Source organism: Ochotona princeps, chromosome X (genome assembly GCF_030435755.1).
Source record: "Ochotona princeps isolate mOchPri1 chromosome X, mOchPri1.hap1, whole genome shotgun sequence".
Lineage (NCBI taxonomy): Eukaryota > Metazoa > Chordata > Mammalia > Lagomorpha > Ochotonidae > Ochotona > Ochotona princeps.
In genome coordinates this window covers 104,180,914-104,208,099 of record NC_080865.1, presented here as the reverse complement: position 1 = coordinate 104,208,099, position 27,186 = coordinate 104,180,914, and the positions used below count along the sequence as shown (strand labels likewise).

General features: G+C 43.1%; 1 protein-coding gene across 5 annotated transcripts in view; it reads right to left on the bottom strand.

Moving 5' to 3' along the window:
- MTM1 (myotubularin 1) overlaps positions 1–27,186 on the bottom strand; it is a 91,257-nt gene that overhangs the window by 19,458 nt on the left and 44,613 nt on the right. For 4 of the 5 annotated variants that reach the window (XM_058659245.1, XM_004598546.2, XM_004598547.3 and 1 more), the window contains 4 exons: positions 22,523–22,624; positions 7,400–7,483; positions 4,979–5,128; positions 685–873 (listed from right to left, as the gene is read on the bottom strand). In XM_058659245.1, the coding sequence (XP_058515228.1) occupies positions 685–873; positions 4,979–5,128; positions 7,400–7,483; positions 22,523–22,624 (525 nt within the window). Of the gene's footprint in view, positions 1–684; positions 874–4,978; positions 5,129–6,073; positions 6,130–7,399; positions 7,484–22,522; positions 22,625–27,186 lie in introns of those variants that run through there. The other variant, XM_036497802.2, reaches the window with a different exon arrangement.

Genomic DNA, 27,186 nt, shown 5'->3' with positions numbered 1-27,186 from the left:
ATCTGGAGTCCTTTTTTTGGTGAACTTTTTGAAACTGCTGTATTCCTAACAGCAACTTCTTAAGATGCTACCATGTGTGCCTAAGGTCCATAGTGAGACTCCTCAGCAGCATCAAGTGCACTGGACATATTCTGCTTAGGAAGGCAAAAAGACAGTAGAGGCAGACTTCTCTGAAGCATTCTGTGTACATGTGTTTATGTAGTTGAAAAACTTACATATATGGATAGAGCCATTTCTTGAATTACATTATCTAAATGAGGATACAGACTTATGAGTACATAGGGTATGAAGGAACAGCTGTTTAGGTAAGACTGTACACCTAGATCTGTAATAATTGCTGTTTCCCACAGTTCCTTACAGGTGCCTCAATATTGCATACATGAAAGCAATCAACCAGAGCTGACTGAATTCGAAAGAAATTTTACCTTCTGCCAACATCTGGCCAAATCTCAAGCTCATTACTGCTGTAGACATGTCTACTTAAAGTTTATACTCATTTGATTGTAATGTTTTCACTTTCTGCTTAAGATACTTTACGGTAGTTACTTTATAACTAAGGAAGTTCATTTACTTAAGTATTAATTTAAATCCATGTGTTGATATGCCAAGGCAGAAACATTCACAGAATGCTTTACTAAGTCCATATGTAAGCTGATTTTCCACAACATCATTAAAAACACTCACCTTGTTGGCCACTGCATTTACACTCGGTCTTGCATCATAAATTGTGAGCTTAGAAATCTGTCTGTTAGTCTCCCTGATGACGTCGAGGTACTTCTCATCATCCTTATTCCGTTTGCCACTCATACCAACAAGAGGCTGGCTGCAGCGCACGATGACCATTTTGTTCTCAGGATGAATCCAGGAGAGCACCTAGGGTTGGGTCAGACAGTTGGAGCTAGCAGGAACCAAGTCTTATGGAGAGTCCAAAACCAGAAAGCTTTTCCATTCACAAAGAAGTGACTGAGTGTGCTATAACAGAATCCTGTCCACTTGCAGCTTCCCTGCCTGTGCACCCAGTCACATACTTTAACCACTATGGCTACTCAAACACACCAGCATAATCAACTGCTCTGCCAGGATTTTCCACTTTTAAAGGATTTGTTTATATACTTATTTGAAATGCAAAGTGACAAAGAGAAAGGGAGAGAAAAACAGGGAGGGAGGGAGAGATGGAGGGAGGAGAGAGAAGAGAGAAGACTGACTATGTCCTCACTCTACAAATGCCTGTAACAGCCAGGAGCTCCATGCAGGTCTCCCACGTGGGTGGCAGAGGCACAAGCACTTTCTCAGGCAGAGTGGGAGCAGGTCGGCACTCATAGTGGCACTCTGAGATGCAGCAGTCCTGAGCAGCAGCTTAGCCTGCAGCTTCACAATACCATCCTGACTTTTTTCCTTGACACCATAACTAATAGAAACTGAATGCTTACCTAGAAAAGTGATACCACTGAAAGAAAACAGAGCTCATAGTTTAATTTTGTAGTTTGTACTGGATTTTTAAAAAGTATATGTGTGTAAATTTATCAAAAAGTGAGAGGCAAAGGCAGTTATCTTGTAAGACCAGCTCGCATCCACAGGTCATATCTCCAACAGTCTCAATTGCAGAAGCAAACACGGGAGGGCAGAAAACTCAACGCAAGAGCACGAAGCAATCTCAGCGTGTCAGAGGAGCTGCCAGGCTCCAGGAGGACACCTGGCCACCTGAAGGCCAGGAGGGTGCATTAGGCCTTTGCTGAGACACTGTGCTCTCCACGCTTACACATGCATGAGTCAGCATGGCTGCCGCCTGGGTTCTCAGCTCACCGCATGTGAGAAACCAACACGGGAAGCAAAGCTAACAAAGTCACATTCTCAAAACTACCAAACTTTGAGCTTGAGATGGGGAACTGCTTGTATATGAAAGTCTCAGAAAATAACACAGCCAGGAGGGAGGAGTTGTCCAAAGGTTCAGCGCTGGGAAGCCCTGGGGAAGGGCCAGACCTAGCCTCCCATCTTGCAATGTACAGCACCAAGCAGTGCCCTGCCCCTTCCTCTGGTGGCCCTGGATCAAGAGGATCTCCTAGAGAAGACAGAGTGGTGCACAAGCAAGAGATTTACTATTTAAGAGAGACTCTCAGCAAGGGTTTTCTTTTTGTTTGTTTGCTTTGTTTTTTGCATTTCCAACCCAGTTTTTAAAAAGTCGTTGATATATGATAACTGTACATGTTTTTGGGATATAGTGTGGCAAGTCAATAAGTGTGATTACAGTTCCAAATCATTATTACTTTATCCTTGTACTCTTCAAGTATCTCACCTCTACTTACTCCATTTTGAAATTTTCAGTTTTATTTATTTGAGAGGGAGTGGGGAAGAGAAGAAAGAGGGAGAGAGGGACAGGAAAAAAGAGAAAGGGGAGGGGAGGGCAGTTGGGAAGGGAGGCTGCAGAGTAGGAGGGCCCCGGGAGAGGCGGGACAGGCAGGCAGTGGTGGAGTAAGAGCTCTTCTATCCTTTGGTTCACTCCCTAACTACCTACACTAGCCAAGAGCCACAAACTCCATCTGAGCTGCCCACATGCAGGCTGCAACCCAAGTATTTGAGCCATCACCTTCTGCCTCCCAGGAGCATTGGGAAGAAGGTGGATTGGAAGCAGAGCCAGGACTCAACCCCAGGCACTCAGATTTAGCAGTGCAAATCCAAAGAAGTGGCTTGAGTCATGCACCACAATGCTCACCAGTTTTACATTTAGAGTCAGGCGCCCCCTGCTGATGCGCTCTCCAATTCCTCCCCTTCTCTCTATGGTGCCACATTAGGAAATGCCACTCAGATCAGTTGTTTTGTCTCATGTCTTTTTCTCGGAAGATTTCTTACTATTCTTCATATAGAATGCATATTGTAATGCTGAACACATGCAAATAATGCTCTTTTTACAGTACCAACTATAATGAGTGCTTTTCAAGTATATAGCAATATATTGCTCTTACTAAAAAAAAAAAACACACTGAAGCTACAGATAATGAAAGCTCAACACAAAGATTCAGTCATCAAAAGATGTTTATCACAGAACTGTTTGTGAATGCAAAAGATTAAAAAGAATCTAGGTGTCTCACAATAGAAGGCTGATTAAATACATCACAGTACATTTACACACTGGCATGTGGACAAATCAGATTCATCAGCATGGAGAGTTGTGTATCAGATACTGTGAGCTAGAAAAGTAGGTGGTGAAATTAGATTCAGTTACAAATGATAAATTCATCTTCTCCTTTTGACCAGGTCAATAAATAAATGCACGCACGCGCAGAGGGAGTGTGGAGGGCTGGAGGGCTGGGTACCACAATGTTAACACTCACTCTCACTAGGTGGCAGACTCTGTTTATCAGTATTTTCTATCATGTCCAAAAAGAGCATGCATTACTTATGCATTAAAGAATTCCATGAAATTAAAACAAGCCTGTTTGAGAACAAAGGAATACGTATCCACCAATGGAATCATTAAGGCATGCGGATTATTTCATTATCCAAATGGGATTTTATTATGGTTTGTACCTTATTTACATACAAAATAAGATCTTTCTCATCAACTACTTTGTCTTTTTATAGGGGCTTTAAAAAAAACAGCTATTGAATGTTAATGATCTCACATTAAAGGCACATGCAGGTGAGTAGAAGCTATGCTGGAAAGGACATATTACCCCGCTTACTAACTTATTTAGAAATACCTGGAGTCTATGGATAGCTTAGCTTAGATGTTTTTAAGGAAAATTAAGAGGAAATCGGTAGCTATCACAGAGTGCAAAAATTCTATAAAATAACCAACTAGAAAGTTAAGTAGTTTAATTTGCTCTGTGGTGGATGCTGGAGATCAGGGCAGTATGCTGAGCACAGAGGCCTAGGCTCACTTGTTTCATTTCTTCTCCTGCCTCAAATCACATGAAATTCAAACACACACACACACACACACACACACACAGAGAGAGAGAGAGAGAGAGAGAGAGAGAGAGAGAGAGAGAGAAAGCGAAACCTCTGATACAGTAACTAGTCAATACATACTAAGGAACTGATGAAGTAAACAAAATCTACCTATTCTAATCTAGCCCATTTCTCTTGTAGGCAAGGCATCTGCTGGCAAGACAGCTGGCCAGGGTAGGGGTAGGCTGTGGCTTGGGGAAAGAAAAACATGTCTAAACAAGTCCTGAGGCCCGATCTGTGAGTACACCTTTGTTAGCATGCTGTTCTCATAAAAGGAGCTAAAGAACATCCTTTCATGGCCAACAAATATCATGAAGATATGAATGGACATCATAATTAGAAAAGCAAGTGCATATTGTACTAGGCTGACAGCATTTCAAAATTTCTAATAGCCCTTTAATGATAGGAATGCCAGGACTAGAAAGTTAAAGGCAAAGGAAAATTGAGTCTTAATTTCTTCAACCTTTGATCTTAAAATTCTATTTCTTTGAAAGAAAATCCCCAATTCCCAATGTACTTATTATGGCAGATTCTGAAACATAAGAGAGGAACAAAATAAAATTCTACATTTTTGGCCAGTAAAACTTCTGCACAGAGTAGATACACGGCATGTCCGTAAACACTGAAGGCTCAGACGAGAACTTGGTGAACTGCGTTCAGTGAAGCCGAAGTACACTGTCTGGAACGAGCCTGCATGTGGCTGCTGTTTGATAAGGATATTGAGGCAGCTTATCAATGTCACAATAATGTTGAGTGTATGTACAACCTGTAATGACAGAATCAATCACGTCCTCTCTGGCAGGTTCCACTCTACATTTGTCAAGAGCCTGTCACATGTCACATATTAGGCCACACAGGTGAACACCACAAAGAGACTGGCCTTCCTTCCACATATCCAGCACATGTTCATGTCTGATGGTATTACTCAGTTTGGGATTGTAAGTACCTGGCAGACAGACTTTGGACCATCTGACCACCATTCTTACAGAACAAGTGTGCTTTAGAGAGAAACGCTAATGGTAGTACTCACTGGGATTCGGTTTCGGGATCTAAAAGCTGCGACTCTCCTGAGGTCATCATCTGAGGCCCGGTATGGAACCACCAATAGGGCAGGGTAAGTCTCACAGAGTTCATAGCACTTGTTGATGAAAGTTATTCTCCACTGGTGATTAGGCAAACCCTGCAGGATTAAAAAAGAAACAAAGAAAGAAGGAAATCCCAAGTCTGTATTGCATGATTTCATCTCTGGCTTTGACCTTGGGCCTGTCTTCTTTCTAGGAATATATGCACATGCCTCTGAGCATGAAATGATGACTGCCCACCTATTCATAATAAGGGTGCCAAATAAAGAATTCAGACAACGTAAGAACACAAGACAAAACACTGGTGGCTCCCACAACTCTAAACTATCTTTTGCAAATTCAGACTCTGTTAAATTTGAGAAATTTCTTTATTTCATTTCAACATATTCTTTACCACTTATGCAGGGTCTTCAAAAAGTTTATGGAAAATGTATAATGGGAAACATTGTGCATGAACTTCAAAATGTTTTGCACCATAATAAATCTTTTTGCTCTATTTTCCACAAATTTGTTGAAGTACCCCAGTTCAACGCAAATAAAGCCAAGTTCATTCCCTACCCATGCACCCTCCCATCCCACAGAAAAGTACCTTACAAAATCTTAAACTGGGTCTAAGTGAAGGTAGAAAAGATATCAGGCAACTTTCTCTTACTACGCCAAATAGAGTGACTGTTTCATTCTGTTCCAAAGTGGAACTGCTGCTGAGCTCATGAGGAAAGTTACAGAGGGGAAATAAAGGAAGACCCCTCTGGGGAGGCTCATTTCGCCACCTCCGATGAGTTTGTTGAAAATCAAGTCGTGGGGGAATGGATGGTTACCATATAGGTAGTGTGAGAAGCACATTCATTTGTTTTTAAGCAGAACTTTAAAGTAACTGGGAGATCCAAAATGCATCCCCCAGCCTATCATGTGCCCACAGAATTGTTTCCAGTAAGGTCTAGATCCAGAGGTGGTGGAATATTCTCTCCCCATACTCACAAATGCACAAATACACACATGAAAGTGAGCTATGTGGGTGTTGGCTGTGGGGACAGACATTGTACCTTTTCTTTAGGCCTGGCCTTATAGACCACGGACCAAACAGATGTTGAGTCTGATGCTGAGTCCAATTAGAGAGTTATAAGTCCCATCAGAAAGTTATAAGAAAAAAAGATTGGATATAATGGCAGTCTAGAACATAATACCTACAACAGTTCATATATGCATGCAATTTTAAAAACAGGAACTGTTTTGTTTCAAGCCAAAAGTTTTAAAATAAAGACCCTAATATTGTTAACACTGCAAAAATAAGGTAAAATACTTTAATACATAATGTTACGGATCTCTGAAACATGCAAAATGATTTTAATGACCCTTCTCTCAGCCGTGTTGCTGGTCAAGATCAAAGGTCAATAAAACAAGAGGTAAGCACAGACTTTGAAAACTTCACAATTCTAACCCTGGTCTATGGAAGCAACTGGACACACTGCCTCCTACATGTGTTCTAGAGCTAAGCTCCTGTACTCCAATTCCAGGTCACCAAATCTTATTGAATATGAAAAGTACTGATCTAACACTAAAAATAGAAATCAGGCTCACGATGGTGGTGACAGTTACTAGAAGATTCTTCTCCAAACTTAACATCCACTGTCTTTTTATATAAACCAGATTTGATTTTCAAGGCTCATTGAACAACGCTTCTCAATGAGTTGAAGAGTTTTGCAGAATAATAACTATAAATAATTCTAGCTGTCTTACAGATCTGGTTACAAATCACGGCTGTTACTATACAACATGCACAGATCCTCTTCAGAGAAACGCTACAGGAAACTCTACTGCTGAACAAGAACTAAGCATCTTGCCATTATTACAGCAATGAAACATGCACGTAGATGAAGCCCATGTAAGGGAACAGTAAAGGAAATTATGATTTCTACTCATTTAAGCTTCCCTGGAAAAGACACTGGTACAGGAAAACAGTTCTAACTCATCTGACTCTGCAAACTATGATGAATACTGTTTAAAACTGTTAGTTAAGTTCCAGAAAATGCAAATTAGTAATCAACCCCTAAAAAACTAGGTATAGAAGTGTAATTTTTCTAGACCTTCAGTGTTTAATTCATAAACAACACAAGCCCAACAGTCTTCACATAAGGTAAGAAACAGAACTTAGCTGTTCAGCTTTTCAATAAAGTTTGAATATGTTTATGGAATGACCTTAAAAGTCATATATTGAGAGGGAATGAGCTGTATCACACACATGTGGATAATACCACTGCCATCCCAAAGGTATAGCAAGGATGTAACTGAGTTTCTGAGACTATGAGTGATGATACATTGTCACAATGCATTTTCCGCTGATTACATAGCAGACAATACTGTCAGCTTACCTGCCTTCGATATTCCTCAACTGGATTATAAACCATCCATCCATCGACGTTAAACTTTTCTTCATTTAAGAACGCAAAGAGTGGCTGAAAAGGACAAAAAAATTAAAATTCAATGTGAAGGTACAGTCTATTAATGGCAGAACATTCTTCGCTTTTCCACAAAATAAATTGTACCAGATTTGCCAACCATGAAATTATAAGACCTAGAACAAAGAAACAATAATGGAAGTTCCAGCCAGCTCTCCCACTAACTTCTACTTTGAGCAATAATTATGTTTGAAACTTCAATTTCCTACAAATAGAAGTATTTCTTTCTTTAAAAAAATGGTGCTCCACAAAACTTTGATTTCTGGGCTAAAGAGTATCTATCAGTTAAAAACACTATTTGGAATTGATTAGGTAAAAACCACTTCAAACAGAGAGAGAGAGAGAGAGAGAGAGAGAGAGAGAGAGAGAGAGAGACTGACTGACTGACTCAGGAAGGGTTATTAAATAGTACAGTTGTCTCAAAAGGGAACAACAGCATGCTTCTGTAAGTGGAGAGAGTAATGGGGAAACTCAACTGTTCTGTGACTTGGGAACCAATGCCCTGGTCTCTATGCTATGATGGGATGCGGACTCTCAGCCCCTTGCTAGGCTCCCGTTCGAGGTGTGCCTTAAGAACATGCTGGTGACTAGCCAGCTCCGTGCTCTGGCACACCCTAGGAAGTTCATGTGATTACTCAGGTGTTTTCTGCACAACTCCATCAGACTGTCTAGCAGGGATACACAAACACTGAAGTTCACCCACCCAAAGACAAACCCTTGAATTCCATTAACTGATTCTGTTTTCCCACAGCGTTCTCATTTCAGTTGATGACAGCTTCATTCTTCCAGTGGATTGAGAAAAACATCCTTGGAATCATCCTGGTTACCACCTGATTAGCATCCTGTGACACCTGCTTGTTGCAACTACTCACTAAGTGCCCCTCATTTTTCTGTCTCCTACATCAGTAAGTCAGATCAGGCCACTCCCTGCTAAAATCTTCCTCTGGCTTTCCAACTAGTTTGGAGAAAAAGCAGAAGCCCTCCCAATGGCCTATGCAGCTGTCATCTGGTCTCCACCTCTACCACATCTCTGCTCTCTGCCTCACACTCCCCTACAGCCACACTGGCCTCCTGTGCCACTGCCTAAATGCATCAAGCTTTTACCAGTGTCAGGGCCTTGGTTCCTGCTTTTCCATGGGCTTGGGCTTCTTTAACCTCATGACTTCCTCTTACTTCTTGGAAATCTCCGTGTAACCTGAATCAATGAGGCCTTCCCTGGCACCTTATAGAAACTTGCTACTCCTAAAATAACATGCACCATTGTCCTTCTCCTGTTTTTTCTCCCTTGATGTACATGTATAAGCATACTTCTAAAAGTTTGTGCAAAGATGTAATTAAGAGGCAAGTTTAGTGCAAAAGGGATCTTTGAAAAGTTTCTAGAAAACGTGTAAAATGAAAAAAACAGGGATTTCAAATTTTGCTTGCCAAAAATTAACCTATTTTTTTTAATGTGTTCATCATCACTTTATTTGACCAGCAGGAAGATGGAGTAATTCCCCATCTGTGGGCTCATCCCCAACATGCCTGTAACTATGACCTGAAGCTAGGGGCTGGGGCTCAACTGAGATTCACCACAAGGGCGGAAAGAACCCCTTTCTCTGCTACTTGCAAGTGGGCATTGGCAGCAAAGTGCAGCTAGAAACTGTAGCAAGAACTCAAACAAGGAACTCAGACATAGCATGCTGGCATCCCACGTGGCATCTCAACTGCTGCGCCAAGTGCCAGCCCCTGAACTTACAAGTTTACATTTTCTAAGAAACTTGTAGAGTGCCTTTGTCCAGGTTTTACAGTTGGAGCCCTAATGTCTCTGCCTTTAGACTCTGAGCACTGTGAAGGCAACATTTGCTTTGTTCCCACCCTTTGTGCACAAGGAACAGGAACAGCTGGCCCATGGCAGGCCATGCACATGGATGCCCACAGAGTCCGGCACAGCTGCCCTCTGATTAGGGTCTGGGCACTCTCGCTCAAGACATCACCCTCCCCAGCCATTTTCCACCCTCATCTGCCTGCCACGTTCAACACCAGAGTGCCTTCTCCTATATTAGAGACATTTTAAAAATCATCCAGCAGCAACTCTTTCTGCATTTGAATGGCAAGAATTTTAAAGTGAAAACTGATCAAGACTATGCTCTATAGCTTGTCTTCACATTCCCAAGCATGTAGCACCCTCAGCGGGTCTCAACTCTGGCATCTCTCGGCCCGAGTGTCGTATTCATGGGGAATGCTGCTCTGATCACACAGGCGTAATGACACTGACCTTGCTAAGCAATTCACTGAGGCTTTAGTCTGGCACTGAGTCCATGGCTGTGCTTCATCATTCAGTACCAGTGGGGGAAGAGAATGATTCCTACTAACTGAAGTTTAACTCAGCCACAGAGGCTTATGAAAACAGCATGAAAAGCTTTGGTGTCTTTCAGTGTCTATGAACAGACCCTATGGGAGTAGAAGGATGCCGCCTTTCATTTTTTAAAAAGTTATTATAATATAATTAGATATTCACAGGAAGTTGCACAGAAACATAGAGGGAGGTTCTAAGTGCCCTTTAACAGTCTTTCCCAGTATTAACATATTGTATAACCAGAAGACAATATCAAAACCAGGAAACGGACATCAGAAAATACACATGCTCAAAGGCACAGGCTGGCTTTTTCAAGTCAGACTTGCTCTTTGTTGCTCTATACTAGCACTTGGGCATTTTACCAGTGCTGATCTCTATGAGTCAAACAATATCATGCGTGGAGACTTCAAAAAAGCAATAATGTACATTTTTTTCTGGACCAAAAATAGCACAAACGTAACATTTAAAAAATGTTTAAGGACAAACAAGATAAAAATCTCTGATTTCACACTGGGAACAAAACCAGCTGAAACAAGAAATATTACTTGTCATTTTAATTCAGTTTTATTTAGCATTGCTGGGTCTTGAGAGGGGGACTCTGAAACGATGGCAAATTTTAGCTTCCACATAATTAGCTCTTATTTTTAAATGACACCTGTAAAAGATGCATTGATTTGCTTAAGACCTCTAGATTGGATTTTTCTTATCCAGTTAAATGTATAAATGTTGAGCGATATCCAAGTTTCCTTTTAGGAGGGAGAGGCCTCCACCCCTAACTTGGAATTCCTATAGCTTGTGGTGGCTTGGAAGCAGATGTTATGGTCACCATTTCCAATGGAGGCAATTATAGAAAGAAATGATATCCACAACATTCAAAGAAAAAGTATTAGATAAGCTATGGCGAAAACCTTTAGAAATTCTCATAGGTGGAGATATAAAATTTAAAAACAAAAAGTGCCAGTGTGTATCAGTTTTGCTGGCAATACAGCGTTTTGTGCAATGATGTTTTGAATCTGTCAATCCAACTGTGAGAAGTTCTAGACTCCCACAGCTCAGATGATCCTTGACTATCTGCAAATCTATTGCATGCTGGGGAAGCTGACATTTTTTTCATTTCAATGTTATTGATGGCCCTTGCCTGGGTTCTTGCTGATCTATGGTCATTTGTTAAACTCTTCATTCGGTGGAGCAGCCTTTGACTATAATGTAAAAAGAAAATGTCAGCTCAATTTTAACAATGATATCCATGTGCAATGTCACAGTCATGCGAAAGTGAGGTCCTTCTCCTGATAGCTAGTCTTCAAATTTCCAGCCACCACTAATTGCTTCTCTACTGACTGAATTTTGTAAGGTTCAAACAGGATCATAAACTTCTGTTCTTCTAATTTGATTTAAGACATTCTCCTTTTTAAAAGCTTCCATCTAGTTAAGGGTATAACAACAAAAAGAATTACAATGCCTTTTACTTTTCAGATTGTACAACAAAGGAATAATAAGACCCCAAGAAAAAACAACCTTTCAACAGCCAGAAGGAAGCAGCAAAAAACAAACAAACAAAAAACCAAACCAAACCAAAACAAAAAACTTTTTTTTGGAAAGAAGCCTAGGAAGTACTGAAATCTGGTAAAGTTTATAAACCTAACATTTCAACAGTAGACGATGCTTTCTGTGCACGGTCACATGCCTCAACACAGACGTGCATTTAAATCAGTTACTCTGAAACTGGCCCAGAGTCTCATGTGTCCAAAGCAGTCAGCATGCGCATTATCATTTATGCTCCCGTCTGCGTCACTACTTCTGATCTGATTTCTACCACTAATTCCTCCACACCAGGGGAAAATGGCTTCAGATTCTCAGCTCCTGCCACTGGATGTGTGTATTTACTCAGGAAAGCACAACAAAAGTCCATCTGAAATGTCATTTAAAACCATTTTGTAAAAAACATTCTTTACAACCTGTCCACAATCATTATTTAAGGCTGACATTTCTCCAGGTTCATCTACTGTATCTTTTTTCCTTGTCATTCTCTCCCCCGGTAATTCTGACCACATCTATGAAAATATCAACAGTCAGCTCTGAGACTGTAGTCACCAGCCTCCCAGATACTACAGTCACTGATGACAACAGAGCCACCTTTAAAGCGTGGGCCCCACCACCATCCTGGTTATCCATGACGGCTTCTGTCCTCTCTAGCAGCCATTCCCTCTCCTAAGTAGTCAGTTATTCACCAAATACCACTGACTTGATCATACAGATCTTTCTCAAATCCATTTTCTCCTATCTCATTGTTCACTTCAAACTTTCTTCCTTGTGGGACAGACCGGACCAGCCTGCTCCACATACTGGCAAGCACGGGAACCAGGGCTGGGAGTCAGGCCAATGAAGGTTATTAGGGGTCGCACTGACAAGGCTGCGGCTCCCACTAGTGTGTGTGAGGGCCGAGTGTGTGGTGGGCAGGGTTAGGCTGGGCCACAGCATCCACTGGTTTATGTATGAGATGGGGACAGAACTGAGCAGGTGACTGCAACCAGCAGTGTGTATGCAGGCTGATGTGGATGACAGACTGAGCTGGATCCGACATTGGCTGGCACGCACAGGCGTCACGTCAGATTTCTCTGGGGATTACCCCCAACCACCATCACAGATCTGGACCACAGGACTTAAAACTCCAACCACAGCGAAAATCACAGGGTCTGTGGTCTGACCATGGAATACATGTGTCACAATGGGGCCTCCTCGGTCACTGAAGCCTGTGCAGTGGATGGCATGTCTAGACACACATGGAGGACAGTGACAGCTCACTAAGGTCTGCAGACGACATCTAGCATCATGGTAAAGTATGGAGGGTAGAACAAATTGGACAACTCTCCTGGCTAAGCTCTGACAGCAAGTATCCACAATTCCGTCAAGCAAAATAAATACTTTCCAGGAAAAAAGTAATACACAACGTTAGCAGGCAAAACATCGGTCTTCTGAAGATAACACATGTCGACCTCCTAACTTCGGGAAGCTGTGTTATGTTGCCATTTATTATGGCAAGGAGAAGATGTGATGATGGAAACAAGTCAGAGGGATTCCAGGAGAGGCCCTAACACACCGTTGTTAGCTCTGAGGATGGGAGCAGAGGCCACAGGCAAGGCTGCAAGAGGCAGGAAATGCACTGTCCTGGAGTGTACAGAAAGAATAGGGTCCTGCTGAAGCCTTGCTATCAACCCAGTGAAATCCATTTTGGACTTCAAACCTTTAGAGCTGAAGTATGATAGATTCTTGTCTGTTAAATCACTAAATCTGGTAATTTGGTTGCAGCAGCAATAGGAAACAAATACACTTGGCAGAGATTGAGAAATAGGCATGTAATACATGGCAATGAAATCTATAAAGGGGTTGACAACATCAGTAAGGAAGTTGTCCTATGATATATATGAACACAAACAAAATGATGTTTATAAAATGCTCTTTATATATCAGCAAAATATTGGAAACAAGTTAAATACATATTAGTTAATGAGAATAAATTAATTATAGCATGCTCAATACTATGTAGCAGCAGCCAGCACAGTGGTGTAGCAAGGTAAGCCTCCACCTGTAGCATCAGTATCTTTTTTTAAATGATTTATTTTTAAATATTTATTTATTTTTTTAATAGAAAGTCAGATTTACAGAGAGAAGGAGAGACAGAAAGATCTTCCATCTGCTGGTTCACTCCCCTAATGGCTGCTATGGCCACAGCCGAGCCGATCCAAAGTCAGGAGCCAGGAGCTTCTTGGGGGTCTCCCAGGCGGATGCAGGATCCCAAGGCTTTGAGCCATCCTCCACTGCTTTCCCAGGCCACAAGCACGGAGCTGGAAAGGAAGTGGAGCAGCCAGGATATGAACCGGTGCCCATAGGGGATCCTGGCACATGCAAGGTGAGGACTTTAGCTCCTAGGCTACCGTGACAGGCTCATTGTGCCAGTAACTCTCATGCATGCCACCTCCAGTCCTGGCTGCCCCTCTTCCCATCCAGCTTGCTGCTACTGGCCTGGGAAAGCAGCAGAGGACGGGTCAGATGCTTGGCTTTCTGCAGTTATATGGGGCACTTGCAAGAAGCTCCTGGCTCTGGCCCAGCTCTGGCCATCGTGGTAACATGGGAAGTAAACCAGTGGATGAAAACCTCTTCATTTTTCTTTCTCTCTTTGTAACTCTGCCTGTCAAAAATAAAGTTAAAAAAAAAAACAGAACCGAACATGAACACTATGTGGACAGAAACAGAGTGAAGCAGTTTATTCGCTAGGCAGTATCTACTGGTGAATAAGAAAGCCAGGTAGAGAATGGTAGATAGGTAGCATGCAACCATTAGGGCCAAAGGTGAATAATAAAAAAAAAACAGAAATAAATTGCCAGTATAAGCCTAAACTATAAGCCTAAACCAGGAGCTCCTTAAAACACAGCCTGTCTGTGGGAGAAGGTACTGGAAGAGGAGTCTGAGGGAGACAATTTTACTGTATATGCTCTGACACTTCCTATATTTTCAAATATGGGTATATATTAGCTGCTTAAGATTTAAGCTGAAAAGTGAATGAGGTTGAATGCATACTCTTTCCAAACAGCAGAATATTCTTGCTGATGGCCTGGTTGCTACTCATTTCTATTCGCACTATTGATATGACTCCACGTACTCATTTACTGAGTGCCTGTTATGAACAAGGTCCTGCAGGGAGAGACTAGGAAGACATAGCCTTGCGTTCAGGGAGCTGGGAATCATTCTCTTCAGAAGAAGGAATGCGTGTCCAGAGGGGCGGGGGCTGGGGAAGGAGACTGAGGCCTCATCCCAGGGAGATGAAGATGACAAGGAGGCACAATAAGGAAGAGCGAACCCAGAGAGGTGGATCCAAGCCGTGCGAATCCAGCGTTGTGGAAGAGAGGAGATGAAGACCTGAAGTCAGACCAGGGACAGAAAACCTCTCAGATTGAAGAAAATGGCAACAAACAGGAGAACTTGAAATCAAGGCCTTGATTTCAGATGCAAGTGAAGAGGAGGATAATGGTATTAAATAGTAACTGGGAATACAGAGGTCCTTGGGAAAGCAATAGAATCATTTTAAACAAGCGTTTAGATGTTGCAAAGCAGCCACAGTGGCAAAGCATACGGAAAAGGCAATGTGTGTAGATATGAGAGAGAGAGTGCCCAGGAGCAGCACAGAATAAGGGGGTAGACAGCCTTGTAGAAAACCCACATTCAGATGGCAAAAGGAAGCGAAGGAAGCAAAAAAGAGTGGGAGAAGGAGCAGGAGATTACATCCAAGAACCTACAGGAAAAGCCGAGTTCTCCCCCAAACAGGGAAATGTGATGGGCTGGATGCCATAATAAGACTCCACTGAAAACATTGAGAAGTGTTTCAATATAACAGAAACCCTTCCAAAAACGTACTAATAAGCTTGTGAGGAGGACTAAACACTCCGAGGCCAAACTGTAACCACCAATGGGAATGAGGATAGTCAGAGCACCAGAACTGGGTTTCCTGATGTTTTGGTATACAGGAAGCAGGACTTCATGAAGCCCAGGCCCACATCAGACATGGAGGCCAACAGGATGCCTGACCTTGGAAGTGTTACAGCTCTAGGTAAGGGTGTAGGGAAGTAACTGCCTGGGATGCCAAGAGAATTCATCTGTCTAGACTATGGGTTCTGAGCAAGGGATGAACAAAGGGCCCGAGTGCTGTCTCTACCAGGAATGTGTGCTCACAAGCCAGCCCTTCCTTAAGTAATCCGTAGCCAAACTCATAAAACGTGGATAGTTCCAAAAACATAAAGTGGAAAATTTAAGTTATAAACATCCCAAGCTGGCGACACTCCAAGATGCCTCACACAGGAAATACAAATCTTCATTTGATAAAATGGCCTTCAAACTTGCCTCCGAGTATCCTGACAAAGTTCACAGACAACAATCAGAGAACACCAGGAAACTAAGCAGAAACAGTCAATCACAAACCCGTGGTAGAAAAGGGTCACAGACTTAGGGTATGCAAATGGCCAACAGCCACCACGTGTCCAGAGGGGCGGGGGCTGGGGAAGGAGACTGAGGCCTCATCCCAGGGAGATGAAGATGACAAGGAGGCACAATAAGGAAGAGTGAACCCAGAGAGGTGGATCCAAGCCGTGCGAATCCAACGTTGTAGAAGAGAGGAGATGAAGACCTGAAGTGCTTAAGGTGCACACAGAAATAAGAGGGGGTGGAAAATCTGGAACAAGAGAAATTCCAGAGTCTATGGAATTGTATTATAAAATTAAAAATAAAATAAAAGAAGAAAAATAAAAATGGCAACCCTTAAAGAATAAATAATGTTCAAAGAGATCTGAAAAAGAAAAAAAAAGATCTGAAAAATAGCAAAAAAGAAATACTAATTGAAAAGCATACTAAACAGGGGGCCAGGGCCATGGCTCAATAGGCTAATCCTCTACCCTGAGACACCAGCATCCCATACGGGTACCTGTTCATGTCCTGGTTGCTCCACTTCTGATCCAGCTCCCTATCTATGTGTGTAGAAAGCAGTGGAGGACGGCTAAAGCTTTGGGACCATGCACCCACGTGGGAGATCCAGAAGAAGCTCCCAGCTTTGGATCAGTTCATCTCCGGCCATTACAGCCATTTGGGCAGTGAACGAGCAGACGGAAAATCTTCTCAGTCTGTCTCCGCTTTTCTCTGTAAATGTATCTTTCAAACAAAAAGAGAAATCTTTTTTTTTTTAAAGTATACTAGCGGAAAGACAAACTTGGCAGACCAAGTACAGGTGAAACTGAAAATAAAATGGAAAAAATACCTAGCAAACATCCCAGGAGACAAAAGGATCACCTATTGGTCATGATTCTTTCTGTCTTACACAGTTATAACCACCCATCTGTATCTCCTCAATATTAAAACAACAAAACTTTGAAAGGAGGGGTGAGGATGAGTCCAATTTGGCCTCAGAGAGCACCAAGTCTTGTCAGGAGCAGTTTCAGCTGAGCGCACAGGCTGGCAGGCTGCCGACAGGTGCTTCTGAACAGACATCAATAGCACAAGGGTCCTGGAGACAGGAGCTGGGCTGTGGGGAGAACTAAGCACATAGAAAGGTTGACAGAGGGAACGCCGTGGGACAGAGAGATCAAAGAGAACGGCAGGCCAAGTCTGGAAGAGGCAGGCAGGAAGGAGATTTTTAAAAGCATAATTTGTTTCTTAATTAGTCAAGGTTACTGTTGATTAAAAACAAAAGTGAAGCCCTCACTGAAAAGAAAACTATCACATACTAAGGTCGCATGGAGGCTGAAAGTAAGCATGGCTGCGTGTGTGTGTGTGTGTGCATGTGCTTTTCATGTCAATTTCCATCCTTTTACCAATCCATTCTGTAATCAGCCTAGAGAGTATGGATCTGTTAGGTCTTACCTCATTGCAAATTGCAAAGAAAGCATAAAGGTGCTACTCTTTGGAAGCCATTGCTTCCACACTTCAGATGCAGTGTGAAGTGTGACGCCCTCTACCTGCGGAAGAAGCAGGAGACAGCAAGAGGCCCACTCGGGCCTGTTTCCATCAACATGTGCTCCAGTCCACCACCGTGCCCCCAAAACATGAACTTCGCAACTCCATGAATGCTAGCTAGCTTACAGAACAACAAGGACACAACATGGAGATGGCAACTTCATTTCCAGTGTCACAGAAAAACAGAGAGGGCCTAAACACAATCCTGATGAGCCTTATTTTCCTGAAAGAAGTAAGTCTGAACAGCATCAAAAGATGGAAACAAAAAAAGGAAAACATTTTCTGAGAGCTCTGCTCTTCACACAGCACTGCTTCCCAAAGCGCCCATTTCTAGCCTGGATTCCTTTCAGATCCTATGCTCGGAAATTAAGGCCTTCAGCGAATCCCTTACCAAGGTACAATCAATGGCTCACTACTAAGAATACCATTCATATTTACATCTTTCTTTCAAAGGGCTTAAGGTGTTCCACATATTATTACAATTACTTTATTAACAGTCTTGGGGAAAAGTGTGTTAAAGTAATCAGCCATATTCCCTATACCTGCTGGGAAAATGGTGCACTAATAACAGAACAGCTGACATTTACTGGGTACTTCTGGAGTGCCAGACAGTTTTGTAAGCACTTTTCATTTAATCTTCACAGAAACCCTATGGGGCAGCTTCTATTATTATACCTATAACAGACGAGAATACTGAAGCTTATAAATACTATAGGATTTTCAAAGTCATCAAGCAGTGAAGTGACTGAGCCAGGTTCAAACATGGGCCACTGGAGCATTCCGTGGTATGTGCTAAGAACATACAGGAAGAACTCTCCTAAGTGACCCCTCAGAGGGTCTTCCTGTCAGCGGCTGCTGGGTCTGGTACCCGGGTCTCAGGCTGCATTTTTCCTTCCAGTTCTGAACATCCCTCATGAGAAACTACATCCCATTTGTTCGTTCATCAACTCACAAACTTCATTTAAAATTCAAGAAAATCCATGTATGGCTATAACTATAAAGATGGATGAAGGTGACTTTATTAATGTCAATATTAATTTAAAAAATGCATTTTGTTCTACACAGTCTACCATTACCTAACACAGAATTTTTTCAGACTTTCTTGACTGAGATTAATAGCAATGGACTTTAACACCATGGTCCAGTAAAGTGTATACACACATTTCTAACCTGCACACTTACTCCTGGAAGAAATGTGATAGCTTAAAAAACTCTCTTCTAAAATTTACATTACCTCTGCTTCTCCCATCTGAGTAAAAATGCAAACAAAAAAGGGGGAAATCAAATCAACAAAAGAATTCTGCCATAGAACATAACATCTCAACCATCAAGCTCTTTATATAGCATTATCAGGACATAGTCATATGTGCATAATTTTGATTTCTGCCTTTTAAAAAGTTGCCAAATGGGGCCTGGCAGCGTGGCCTAGCGGCTAAAAGTCCCCGCCTTGAACGCCCCGGGATCCCATATGGGCACCGGTTCTAATCCCGGCAGCTCCACTTCCCATCCAGCTCCCTGCTTGTGGCCTGGGAAAGCAGTCGAGGACGGCCCAAGGCTTTGGGACCCTGCACCCGCGTGGGAGACCTGGAAGAGGTTCCCGGCTTTGGATTGGCACAGCACCGGCCATTGCGGTCACTTGGGGAGTGAATCATCGGACCGAAGATCTTTCTCTCTGTCTCTCCTCCTCTCTGTATATCTGGCTTTGTAATAAAAGTAAACAAATCTTTAAAAAAAAAGTTGCCAAATGTCAGAAGCAATGTGACATTAACACAGAATTGTAGCATTTGTCTCAAACTAGAATTAAGTTACATATAATTTATGAGAATTCAGTATAATGTCTGGTGTTCAAAAATATAGTCAAAACAAAAAGTAAATGCTTTGGCTAAAATAGAAAATGTTGTCTAAAAAAACAAGCAAGTCTTACTTGATTCACATAATATAGCAACAGTCAAATTAATGGTTTTTGGTGTGGACTATGCTGCTAAACAGCTCAAGTTCAATCCAAAGCTTAAGCCCCAACTTGAATACCCCGAGTGGTAAAAATACTAATGGGAAAGGAGGCAAGAGAGAGCCAAAGGGGTGGTCTGAAATAAGAAAGCCCACTCCCAGCCCACTCAGCCCATGGTTGCACTTGGAAGCCAGTCTCCTGGCCACCAGATGCCATGCCGTGCGCACAGTGGCCAGTTGGCTTCTGACTTTGAATCACTGAGATAATTGGAGTGGGCATAACAATTTCAATCATATTAAGCAAATGATATTTTTCAAGCAGGGCCCTTTGTATGGTTCAATGCAATCAGGCTGAGACGATGCGTCCAGGAAATCCCTTTTTGGCAGCCTCTCATTCCCCACTGTGGCAGTTTGGAAACTTTTCTTCCTCTCCTGTCTCAGAGGAATAATTGTCCCCACAGATTGGGCTTAGCACCCCCCTCGTCTGCCGCCTCCAAGATGCTGCTCTAGAAAACATCCCTTCTCTCCTCTTGCCTTCAAAAGCAACAAGACTTCTCCCCTGCCCCCATTCCACAATAATTTCATTCACCTTTCTTGAATCTTGAGGTGGGGGACCTTCCTTCCACACAGCTCCTAGCCCCTTTATTTTCTCAGCTGCTTTCCCTTTTAAGAGCCTCAATGCTGGTTTCCATTGCTTCATTTCTAAAATCCTCTTCCTGGATACATTTAATGTACGCCAGCACCCTCTGCCTCCCCAACCCCAGGCAACCAGAGATACTGGAAGAATGTCACAGTGAGGAGGTCAGGGCCGCAGGGCTGCAGGGCCTTTCTGATCCTGAAATCTAAAGGCTGCTTCTCAGCCCTCCCCTTGCCTTGGCCTTCTGAGGCATGTGACAGCTGCAACCACACCACGAAACCCCTCTCACTTCCGCACTCTGTGAAGCACACACCACAGACGCCCCTCACCTCTCTAAGCTCTCTCTTCTGGCTCCCAGCTTGCCAACGTTCTGGTCTGGGATTTCTCTAGCACACATATGGTTACTTAACCCAAGATCCACAGCAGTGCTGCAGAGCGGCCAGGAGCCCCCTAGAAGGTCTTGTTTTGTACACAAGTGCTCTTTTCAGGGGAGGAGAGAATACATTTACACCACCAGATTACCACCAGAGTCCAGGATTCCAAACAGATAAAGATGCACTACCTGGAATCTGCACATATTGACTCCATCTTCAGGGCCAGGTCTTTGGTGACCCACCAAAAATTTTTATCACAATACAGTACACGTCCAAAACAGAACTCATAGTTTCTCGCCAGCCTCCTTTTCTCACTTCCCTATGCTGTCAACAGCACCTCACCCTTCCCAACTCAAGTCCCAAAGCTGAAAGTGAAGGCTACTTGACCTTCTTTACTCTCCTGTCCATGGCCGCCTGAGTCCCCTTTCTATGCATACCACGCACACTCTGGATCAGGAACTGTAGACCTCTTGTCTGGCCCTCTGCTGCCTCTCCGGGCTTCACTGGCTCTCCTCTCTCATCTGTTCTACACACACTCTCTTCAATCCTGTCGCTTATTTCAGAACCTTTACTAGGCACAAGCGTAAGCACCAGCTCTTCACCATGGCCAGTACAGGCCCCTGCCAGCTGACTTCAAATCCCGTCCTCTTCCTGTGGCCCAGCCAAGCATCAACGGCTACCCTCTGAAGCACCTTGCAGAGCTGCCGGCTTTCCTCCTTCCTTGTCCAAGGTGAAGGTCTTGCCTCTGCCTCAGCTTCGACCTGCTTCATCCTCCTTGCCCACTGGAAATAGTATCTGTCATGCAAAATGCAGCAGGAACAACCACCAACTCCAGGTCGGGCTTTCCTAATAGTGCTTAGAGATATTCTCGCATTCTAGTGGCCCCCAGGGGACCTTCCTCACATTTCTACTGTACAATTGAATGTAAATTGTCTTGTAGCAGAGCCAAACATGTTTGCAGTATTTTCCCTGCCAGAATGTCCCCTTCACAAATAGGACTAGGTAGCATTCATTGCTCCACAGCCTCACTACTCACGGACAACACAGAACTGAAATAAACCTGATTTAGGAAATAGCTGGTCATGTTGACTTGACTACCAGGAATTGTTTTTCTAAAAGCAGTGTGGGGAGCTGATCGGTGTTTATGTATGAGTATATCTTACACTGTTTGGAGACTGATTTAAACTTTTATTTGTGAGATAGAGATACAACCAGACTAACACAGAGCCACCAGGTGACTCTTCCAAGGCTTACAACGGCCAGGGCTAGAGCTGAGAGCTGGGAATTTCAGCCAGGTCTCCCCTATCCGTGGCAGGCTCCCGATTACTTCACCCAACACCACTGCTTGCCATGGTCTGCACTGCAGCAAACCAGCCTCAGGGGCAGGAGCTGGAACAGCAAGCCAGGCCTGCCGACCTAGGACTGGCATCTGAGCTTAGGCAAAATGCCTACCTCTCCATTTGACTAAGGATGATTTCTAATGCACAAAACTTAAAACATACAATTCTCCAAAACTGATCAATTCAGCTCATGTTTGTTGTTGTTGTTGTTCTACTCTGTCACTTTATTGACTTCCAAAAGGAAGTCACAAAAATACCAGCACAGATATGAAGAAATTTTAGTGCACCATTTCTCAAGTCAACAGGCCTGAGAAAGCAACTTCTCTCTGGATGACTTACAGGGCAGCAACATGGAATTCTTGGTTCATAACATTCCAAAACATTCATTCCACTTACTTCCATATCATGATTTTCTACTAAACCTGAGTCCATTTTGACGTGCGGAACGCATGAGGGTGAGGCTGCAGAGGAAAAGGCTGACTGCAGCCGTGACAAGCTGATGGTACCGAGGGGGGACTGCGATTAGTGTTGCAGTGCAGACTTTAAAAATTCAAAGAGTAAAAGGTAAGATGAATTGTCACCAGGTTCACACACACACACACACACACGGCATGGCAAAGCAGGCCACAGAACACAGGAGCGTCAGCCGCCCTAGGTGCTGCTGCCATGAGGCTCCCGGGCATTAGGCCTCAGGCACCTTGGAGCGCTCTGCCTTGCACACGCCAGCAGGGAAGGGACCTACTCTGTTTGGAAAGGAGTGAGTCATATTTAATAACCACACCCACACCCACATCCCGCTGGGAGACACAATACAATGAGGGAAAGAGCAGATCACAGGCTGCAGGCAGTTTTCACAGAGGAAGCACTTGACAACCTTAGGATGCTAAGGAAAGCCCTGGAATTTACCAGGCTGTGGGCCAGAGGAAAGGCATATTTCGTGAGGATTTCAAACATATCTCGTCTGCTGTGACCTTCCTGTTTCAAGGCAAATCTCAGGTTTCTCATGTCCTAGAGGGCAAAAGAGAAATGTAACAGTTTACTTTTCTAATGAAGTCACATTATTTAGCAAAAACAAAAAAAACAACATGCAATTGAGTAGAAGATTCACTTACCTAAAAGGCAATTAATCTCGATTACTAAAAAAATGGTTTTCTTTCCTTGAAATATCCAGTTTAAGAATAACTAAAAATACCCCATTTTAACCATTTATGCAAAAATGAGACAAAGCAACTAGTACTAAGAAGACAGAGTTAAAAATCCTTCCATGAAAAAAAAATAATTAAATTTTGCCTTACATGTTTTGTCTAATTACTTCCACTTGCTTCTAAGGGACCTTTACTTGATCGAACAGTATTTTATTCATACAGCATATCAAAGGAGTGCCTATCACTGAAGATAATCTCAACATTGTCAAACATATCATTAAAATAGACACTCTCTCCTTAAATGGCATTTTAAGCTGTCACACAAGTAGCATAATATGTTTTTACTATACAATTTTACTTTCAGAGTACTACATAAACTCTATTGAAGTACTGCATATTAGTACAACTTTATTTTCAGGATCTAAAAATTAACTGAAACCAGAATTTCCAGAGTAAAATTGTTCACAATACAAATATCTTTCATAAAAGTGTGTCCTATTGTCAAGGACGGAGGGTTTTTGAAGGCTATCTCTTACATCAATCACAGGGCATATCCGACGGACTGACGGCTAAGTGCTGCAAATGTCACTCCCTGGAGCACTGTCAGGACTGGATGCAAGGACCACCTTAGGAGAAAGGTGGATCTAGTCCCTGTCCTTTTAGACATCACAATACTATTTTCCAAAAATGCTTTTTCATCAGTCATTCGTCTGGAGCACCAGCAAACACCCTGACACATGTGAGACATCCCAACATGTTAACAGTGGCACACCAAATCTGAAGCACTAGACTTTAAGAGCTCTACTGAGTGACCTCAGATCAAGCACTGTGTACACAAGATGGCATCTACTGGGTTTTACCAGCTCCAGAATGGTGTACCTCTATTTTTAAAAGCATATGATTTGGGAGTCATGGGTTAAAACAAAACAAAACAAAACTGCTCGCAATGCTGACATCCTGTATGATCACTATTCAAGTCCTGGTGCTCCACTTCTGATCCAGCTCCCTGCTTAATGCACCTGAGAAAGCAGAAGGTAACACAAGGATCTGGGTTGCTATCACCCATGTGGGAGACCAAGATGAAGTTCCTGGTTCGCGGCTTGGCTTGGCCCAGTCCCAGCTATCGTGGCCATTTGGGAAGTGAACCAACAGATGGAAGATTTCTAAGTCACTCGGCCTTTCAAAAAAAAAAAAAAAAAAAAAAACCTTGTTTTTTTTAGAAGGGCATGTAACTGAATGAAGTCCAACAACTAATTCCTACATTTGGGATATTAGTTACTTGTTTGTGATACAAAGCAAAAAGGAATGAAATGCATTACTACATCGCCAAGGAGCCTCAGGACCCCAAGGACCTGTGAGGAAATTTCTCCCTAATGCCGAATATCAGATGGTAATTCTGTAACACCATTCATTAACTCCTGCCAAGAAATCAGACCATCTCTAAAATCAATATTTATTCTGATCTATACATGATTCAAAATAACCAATTTCAATGTTCCAAAAATTGAGTAATTTAAGTAACTTCTTTTGACCATCTGACTCAGATGCAAGTAAAAACAATACTTTTTGCAAATAGAAAAGTGAAATGGAAAAGGCAGATGAGTCACAGAAGGCATATGAGCAAATTAGCAACAGAAATAGGAGCACAAACTAACTGGCACGTCCCACCTGGTCTCCTGTGAGTGGGGCTTGTCCAGAAAGGGTATTGGGAAAAATTCTTGTGGCTTACGTCTCCCGGCAGGCCCCTGACTTACTTAACAACTGGCTCTCATGGCAATGCTACAAGCAGTGCTGCAGGAGGCAGAGATTGAAGCATCATATCTGTAAGGTATTTCTAAAGAGCACATATTATTGTGGACTTCAAAATGCTATGTTGCCAAAAAAAAAGTGTAAAAAAGGAGTGTTGGAGGGGAAGAGGAGAGAAGGCTTTGAAGCACTATGGCTTTGTTCTGCTTTTTTTCCTGCAAGGATTCTAAATGGTCAGCAGCAACTAATTTGGGGTCTACAGGGAAGAATTCTCATATTCAGAGCGAACTTCTCTGCTGCCAGGCTTTTCTTCAATGTGTGAATGCTGCTACTGGCAAGGGAAATCCCCACATGCACAGCTGGAACAGCCAAATTTGCAGGGTGTTCTTTCTACTTGTTTCAGGAGAAAACTGCAGTTGGGTTACAATTATTGATTGAAGGTGTAAGCTGACTTCTAGAGTGACCTCCACAATAAACAGTTCTCTGTGGATTCATAACAGATCCGTGCCTGAGAAAATGGAATACAGCTCCCACAGCATCTTCCCAGACTGAAAGGTTGTGCTATAACACTTTTATAGGCCATCATCTTTGGACTCATTAGAATCCCAAGAGAGGTCCTGGTGCAATAGACTAGTGGCTAAATCCTCACCCTGCATGTGCCAGGATCCCATATGGGCCCTGGTTCTAATCCTGGCAGCTCCACTTCCCATCCAGCTCCCTGCTTGTGGCCTGGGAAAGCAGTAAAGGACAGCCCAAAGCCTTGGGACCCTGCACCCATGTGGGAGACCGAGCTCCTGGCTTCGGATCGGCTCAGCTTTAGCTGTTAAGCTACTTGGGGAGTGAATCAGCAGACAGATCTTTCTCTCAGTTTCTTCTTCTGTCTGTGAATCTGACTTTCCAATAAAAACAAATCTTAAAAGCAACAACAAAAAAAGAATCCCCAAAAATATGCATTATTATATCTGGTAAAAGAATTTTGCCTAGCAAGGCGGCCCTAAAGCTTCTTTTCTTATAATAAATAGTCAAATGGTGAGATGTGTTTTGTTTTACCAGTTCTGGGGGATTAATATTTACAAATACAAGCTTTTTTCCCCTATTGATAAAACAGCAACCAGGATTTTTAAAAACCTCATTCGAATGAGTCACCTGAAAATTAAAAGCAACATGGGAGGGGCCAAGGTGAGTTTGACCTCCGGGCTTGCAGGGAAGCAGCTCCCAGCGGCGTGGTGGCTGCTGGAGGTACCTGAGACAGGTCGTATTCAATGCTTGGGGCCACAGCCACCACTGCCAAGCGGTGAGTGAATCCTGGGCTTGCGGGCTGCCGGCTGCAAGTTCTGGGGTTCTAGGGGTGTGGAATTATTGCCTAGGGACATCCATGGATAAAGCCACTGTACATGTAGGTGAGGAATGAATCCTGAAGGACTCCCAATGACAGGGCCACTATACTTACAGGTAAACGAGGATACTGAGACCTGGTGGTTTGGAGGGGAGAGACCAAAAGATCTGTATGGGTCAGACTGATACACCAGCCTATATGGGAGACCTGAGCTGGGCTTGTTAGCATGTAACATTGCTGAACACCAAATGCCAGCCCACGCGAAAGCTAGGGCTGGGGACCTGTCTAGCAGGGCTAGATTCCAGTACCTGACTGAATGTTGGACACCCTTTGGTTGCGTAGAAGACAGGGCTGGAGACGAAGTGACCCAGCAATTGCAACCACTAGCATATGCATAGGCTGATTGGGGCAACGGTCTATGCTGGACTCTGTATTGACAAACACAAGAATCAGGTCTGGGTTCACCTCAGATGAAGTTTCTTTGGGGGTCCCCCCCAGCTGAATTGCTGGACTCAGAACCCTAACCATGGAGAGAACTGCAGATTCCATGGTCTGATTGTGGACAGCATATCCAGGTGCACATGGAGGTTATGGCAGTCCATCGGAACCTGCAGAGGACACCTGGTACCACAACAGAGGACGGAGGACACAACAAATGGATCAACTGCCCCAGCCAAGCGATGGCAGTGAGTATCTGGGCAAGCAGACTCTAAGGTGGACTATGTCAATCAGTGGATTCTGGAGAGATTTCATCATGTATGGAGTGGCGAGATCAGCAGTAATTTAGAACTGTTGAACTAGCGAAACCTCATGAGCAGGGCCCTCAGAGCATGCCCCACTTTGGGGACCCTGGGGTGGTATTGGGAGTCTGTCCTTCTTCCCAGGATACAAAGGCGTTTGGGAGGCTGGGTGTGGTTTCTCTTCTTATCTCACTCCTTCCCCCAAATACAGCAAGGAAAAAAAAGAGAATGCAGAAATGGTGATCTCACCCACCTTCCTGTAGCCCTTGACCCTTATCACCCTAATCAACTATGTAAAAATCATCAAAAATAAAAATAAAAACATTAAAAAAAGAAAATTAAAAGCAACAGCCTCATTTCCCTTTAATACTGTAATATCCTATTCCCATGAATCCTTTCACACAAAATATAAAACCCATCCTCAAATGTAAGCCTCCAGTGTTCTAGGTCCACATCATCAACAGGACCCATGACAACAAAGAAAACATTAAGGTAGCTCATATGGAAACCAAAGCCAAGAAAGAAAAAAAAAGGGTAGCAGTACACAAGAATTTCAACTCAGGTTTAAAATGATATAATCCTTTGGATTCTGATAGAGTGCCT